This window comes from Salvelinus alpinus, chromosome 7, assembly GCF_045679555.1.
Source record: "Salvelinus alpinus chromosome 7, SLU_Salpinus.1, whole genome shotgun sequence".
Lineage (NCBI taxonomy): Eukaryota > Metazoa > Chordata > Actinopteri > Salmoniformes > Salmonidae > Salvelinus > Salvelinus alpinus.
In genome coordinates, this window is record NC_092092.1 from 52,666,902 (window position 1) to 52,672,901 (window position 6,000).

The 6,000-nt window shown below is 43.5% G+C and overlaps 1 protein-coding gene across 4 annotated transcripts in view; it reads right to left on the reverse strand.

Annotated features, from left to right (window-relative positions):
* The window catches only part of LOC139581167 (ankyrin repeat domain-containing protein 50-like), a 42,837-nt gene extending 38,962 nt beyond the window's left edge, over positions 1 to 3,875 (reverse strand). Inside the window, exons 1-2 of one of the 4 annotated variants that reach the window (XM_071410649.1) lie at positions 3,648 to 3,875; positions 1,652 to 2,393 (exon numbers count right to left, since the gene is read on the reverse strand). In XM_071410649.1, the coding sequence (XP_071266750.1) occupies positions 1,652 to 2,154 (503 nt within the window). In that variant the 5' untranslated portion in view covers positions 2,155 to 2,393; positions 3,648 to 3,875. The other 3 variants (XM_071410647.1, XM_071410646.1, XM_071410648.1) reach the window with 3 other exon arrangements.
* Between the last annotated feature and the right edge of the window lie 2,125 nt (positions 3,876 to 6,000).

Consider the following 6,000-nt stretch of genomic DNA (forward strand, 5'->3'; position numbering starts at 1 on the left):
TTGGTTATCAACAGTCCTATACGGTGCTTGAATTCCCCACCACCCACCTTCCTCACAGGTTTTCACACTTTGTTGTTGTTTCTATAAAGATTAAGATTAAAGGTATATAACTTGTTCTGGTGACTACAATAGCACACACACTGGTGAACGGAGAGGACGGGAGTGCATAGGATGGAGACCAGGTTGAACCAGGTTTAATGTATTGACACAACCAGTGATTACGATCAACAAACATGCTTGTTTGGCCAAGGAATTTGGCCAACCCCTCTGGCATTCACATGCTGGTAAGGTTTTAAAACAAGAGTCTGAGGTCAAGGCTCCTCCAGTCTTGTTTACCAGGAGCCTAACCTTTACGAATGAACACACTATTATTCATTATTGAGCAACAATATAGCCTCGTTTTTGGAACATGTTCACCTGAGATGAGATTCCACTTCTAAAGTAAATTAGGGGAACCCTAAGTTTGGAAAAAGAATAAACTTTTATAATCCTCCATTGCTTGCTTTGCCTATTGAACATGTCAGAACACAAAGATAGAGCGGTGGATATTGGCTGTGATACAGATCTTCCACTTCCCAACTTTCTGCAACCTGATAGGATCTAGTATTTGTGTACAACAGTGCCCAAGATTATTTTACACCAGAGATGGTGATAAGACATTCTCCAGAGTGCATATTTACTCCACAAACAAAAGGCTGTAATCTTCGTTGGATAAGAATTCTGTCTGTTGTCCACAGAGTCTGAACCAAACCTCACGCGGTAAAGAAATGCACTTGTTTAGGCCAGGCTGGGATGTTGATGCTGTCTGTGAGAAGCTTTCCATTCCCTTGACACTCACCAGAACTGGACCTCTGTCTGTCCACTGGTTGTTTATGTCCCCATGTTAACCTGCCTTTATCTCAAATTGCACAGTCAAGTCCCAGGCATCAATAGTGGCCTTATAACTATAATAACTGACACAGGGCTACTTCCTCAGCTTCTTTTGGGAAAGATGTAAAAGACCAGGGATATCAATGAGTCCATTGGCCATTTAAAAATGATTTACCTCGCTGAACGTTTGACCCACTTTCCCGGTGTGTGATGTAGAGATGGTGCAATAAGCATCACCAGATGGCCAGACAAGAGGCATGTGTGTTCAACACTGCATTCCATCCCATGTGTGTATAGTATAGACTGGTTGACCCATCGTGCTGACAAGTCGTGCGAGTAGCATACACACAAGGCACTTCCTTTAAAAATATAGGTTCAAACCCCTTTTAAAGCCCCAGTCTTACAGAGAGAAAAGTCTGTGTGGATCACATTATATGACCAAGCTTGATCCTGTATGGTACTTTGTTTCACATGTGCAGCCCACATCTTCATATAGGGCAGTCAGTCACACACTTCCAAGCAGTACGTTCTTCCCTCCAGCCAACTGAGCCTGGGTGCCACTGAAAATAACTGATCTTTTTCTCAACTAAGGGCTAGCGGGGACAGTCCCACAGCATGCCACAGCACGGTAAAACAACAACACAAACACTATGTCAATGGGTAGGGGGACAGAGGACTGCTGGGGTAGGGTTAAGGGAAGTGTGTGAGCAGTAAAAGTGGGAGGGGAGGGGTAAGGACAGGGGGGTGGAGGGAAGGGGGTGGGGCAGCAGGCTTCACCTACCTCTTGAAAGCCTCAGTGGGGTTTCTCTCACACTCCCCGGGCTGCAGGAAGCTCTGCACCGCTGGATCGCGCACCTTCTCCTCGTAACCCGGCAACAGGCCGCTCCGGCAAATCTGGGCCACCAGACCTCGGATGAAGCCGCCCAGGCAGAGTGTGCCCGAGTCGTCCGCCCGGCAGAAATGGAAGGCCAGACTCTGCTGCTGCAGCCCCCGATGAGTGCCCTGGGCTGAAGAGGGCCACAGGAGCTCCGTGCTCAGGGCCGTCTTCCCACTCCCAGGCCCCCCCACCAGCAATACCCCCCAGGCGGTGGCCTTCGCAGAGCCTGCTGCGGAGCTGCCGCAGGGGTTAGATGCGCCAGTGCCAGAGGCACCGGCCTGCTTGCTGGGAGTGCTGGTCAAACCGCTCAGGCCATTAGTCTTTTCCTGGAGACAGTGCTGGATCTTGTGGAAGACCCACTCCCTGCAGTAAAAGCGCTTCCCCTGCAGCAAACTGGTTTGGGCCATTTTGAGATACTGCTGTTCTGGCTTTTCCTCATAGGGCTTTCCTTGCCCTCACATGTTCAACCCAGAGTAGGCCAGCTGTAAATTTGAGTATCCATTTTTTTGCCTCCACATGTGCCTTTCCAAGTTGATCGCAGCTGTCCTTAGTGTGGTGATAAAGCCAGTGTGCAACTGAAGCTCCCTTCTGAGAAAACAGAATGGCTGTGGGCAAGAAAAGCAGTTTTTGGGACGTCGCTGAATATCTGGGGCAAAAAAAGAGTCACAATTGAGGCTTGCACTGTACATTTTCCACTAACTTCTTCCATGGCTTTCTCATTGGCTGGACTGAATGCTCAGTGTTATTCCAGGTTTGTTGCTTTAACATGGTCTTGTGCATGACAGGGCACAGTGCTTTGAGTGCATCCACTATCAAACTCAACCGATGCTTGATAAAATTAGCCCTGAGAGTCAGTGATTTGTTTCCCTTGATACATTTCATATGGAAACTGGAGCGGGTATATAGTTTCCATTACATTAACATTTGAGAGTGCCAGAGTTGTGTTGGTCTCTCCAATAACATTGATTGCCTGGTCACTTTCCTGGAATAAACAGAAGCTTGCTGTAAAACACAAAATCAGATTACAGATTCAACTTTTATCTAGCCTATACAATTACACAGTTCACTCTCATTGGAAAATGCATAGCTTTAAAGAATGGGGGAGCGTGTTTATAACACAGTAGCTAACAAGACATTGTAGACGGTCCACACTCTTGGATTCTTGGCAAGGTTTCGTTCAGTATCTCTAACTTACTCATTGATCTCCCTTCCTTCCTAGGTGGCTTTAAATCGCAAACATTTCACATCCGGGGGAAAAAAATCCAAATGATTGGACCCCCTTTTATCTGCATACAGCGACATTAATGTTCCCTATCCCACGATGCAATAATGACTCAAATAAATAACTTAGAAGTGTGGTTTATTTTCAGATCGCCAATACAGCGAGTGTAATATGTCTATCAATTTAAAACACGTGTATTATGTCTGGTAAATGTTATTCACCTTTCTCCTGTTTTCTAGGCGCCCACATCATCGCGTAACCAATAGCCTGCTACAGCGCTCTCATTTAGGAAATACATGACAAAGAGGCAGTTTTAAACTCATTAAAGAAATGCAAGCGCAAGCAAAAGCCTACAAATATGTATTAGGGGTAAACTGTCATAGGTATCGATGAAAAGTGGGCCAAAGACTGGTCGGGCTACGCCGTCTTTTGTATGACAAAAAAACCTCACCCATTACAAATGAAATAGAATTTAAGACCTTTAGTGAGTCTAAAAACCTACACGATCTAAAAATAATGGCATTCCTACAAACAAAGAATAGGTCAATGAGCTGAATGCGGTCCTTAATCTTGTAAAATACAATGTAGAAAGTGTTTTTTAACTTCAAGCAAATGTGGAACGTTTGCCCATTTTTCAATGTTACTGTTTCAAATACCGTATAGCCTACGGCTTCTCACCTCTTGCCGAATCCCCCTTTTCATTTGGTTGCTGTGTCCGTGGTTAAACCATTTGTCTCTCGAACCAAATGCTATGCTTTAAAAGCAATATTTGATTTGCTTAATCTATTTCTAAACCCAATCTTCGAATTTTTCCATCAGCGTCTTTGCATTTCTCTTTCTTTCAGCAGGCGCGGCTCCTCCTGCTATCCAACACAGCGCTGCAGCCTACTATAGTTAACCAGTCTCTCAGCCTCCAAACATTCTAATATTCTATCTCTTGCATTCAGAGCACACACGCAGGATGGACGCAAAGTCTGATGGGAATTAGAGTTTTATAGGTACCTAAACCGCCATTATAAGGGCCTTAGAATAATAAACACATTGACTTTCTGCATTATAGAACATCAATAACGAGTGTAAAGTTTTGAGTTGAAACCATTGCAGCAGTTTTTCTCTTTATTTACATAGATGTTTAACAATGCTAAAATAATGTTATTACAACAATGTTGCGTAGAGTAAAAAGTGACTGTTTCAGACATTTCCACACACCTTATAATCACTGATGAAGGTTGACCATTGAAATAAAGGCAAAAAATAATTACTTTGCAGTTCCAACACATGCTTGCACATTGTGATTAAAACAGTGTTGCTTGTGCCTGGTACATTTTCTCTTGCAGATCACACTGAGTCTAAATTAGTGTTTTAATTTCCTAGTAAATACCTTTCCTTCTTGTAAAAGCGTTGCCTGACTCTCACCATCTGGAGAAGGTATGTTTATAGAGATGCCCCCCGTGGACACGACAGCGAGAGATAAGCAAATCTATATATTGAACGCAGCCTTTCTCCCATAATCACACACATACACACTAATCTCTCCTCTGTCTATTCCTCCAGTGCTGTCAACCTCTCATTAAAACAGTATGCCATGCAGTTTCTCTGCAGAGAAGTAGGAATCTGCGTATCATCTGGCTGTTCACACAAAAATGACAAACACAATCAAATCCAACAGCACCATTCACGCCATAGAATCAACATCTGCATGGCACTATTGTGAGAGAAGAGGGGTTCTTAATGTGCACTGCACTCCATTCCAATGTCAGCTGGAGTTTGTGTGTTACGAGTCCATTCCCTTAAGGTGTGGTAAAGCTGCAGGTTGCTGTTCATACCATGCACAAACTGCTCAGTGGGGGTATCCAACAATGCAGCCAAGCCAATCTGCGAAATGTGGGTAATTGCAACGATTTCCCCTCTCTGTGCCAGTTAAATACCAACGGGTTAATTTTTGCCCAAACACACAGGCTTCGGCAGTCATTGTGTGCCATAATAATGATTATCCTTTGTAAATATGTCAAACATATTTAGATTAAATGTGGCATCAACAGTGTAACCCACTTGGTGTATACTGGTTGGCAGCGGGTTATTTGTTTCGGGAAATTGATGTAGACCGAGAGCGTCCATGTCTTTGCTATTTTGTATTTCTTACTGAAATGTTAGCGGATGCTCTACTGCCCTGTAAAAAGGTTGTGGGTATATAGGTATCTTAAACACACACTGAGCCCTTCAGGGCCTGAGAGGGTAGGTTAATGGGTTACTGCTGGCTCTTCACATTGCGCCTTCTTGCCTCGCAATGTAAGGCATAAATAATGGGACCTTTAAAATGGCAATGAAAACAAAAAGATATTGGCCATTTGCTGATGCAGAATGCAGATCTAACATTTGTAATATAATGTATCTAAACACTAAAGATAACAAACAAAGCCAAGTGGACTCCAATTTGCATCCTACATTAGAGTGAATCCACTTCAAGCTTATTCCACTCAAATAGTACAGCCTGCTTTCCAAAATATATGGTTTTTGCACGATCATGCATGCAAATCAATGTATTTCACAGTGAAGACAATGTTACAATGATGAACAGTAAGGGCATTGAGGGATTTTTTTTTACATGAAATATCGCTCGCACTCTCTGAACAGTCTCTGAGTAAAATGCAATTGGCAATCACGAATCCCAGCAGCCGGTCAGCGTGTGAATAATAATTTGCAATCACTCGATGTGGCTCCTTGATTTGAGCATGGTCCAAGAACAAGTACTCTTTTTAAGGTGTGTGTGTGTGTGTGTGTGTGTGTGTGTGTGTGTGTGTGTGTGTGTGTGTGTGTGTGTGTGTGTGTGTGTGTGTGTGTGTGTGTGTGTGTGTGTGTGTGTGTGTGTGTGTGTTTATTACCATATTTACCAAATGAGAATATCCCATTAAAGGGACATATTTAGAGACTAATGACATTTGGGTTGACGCTAGCGACATTTTGAACTTTTGCAGAACATTTATGCAAAAATTGCCTGCTATAGTGCGTTTCCATTGAACTGTCTCATGTC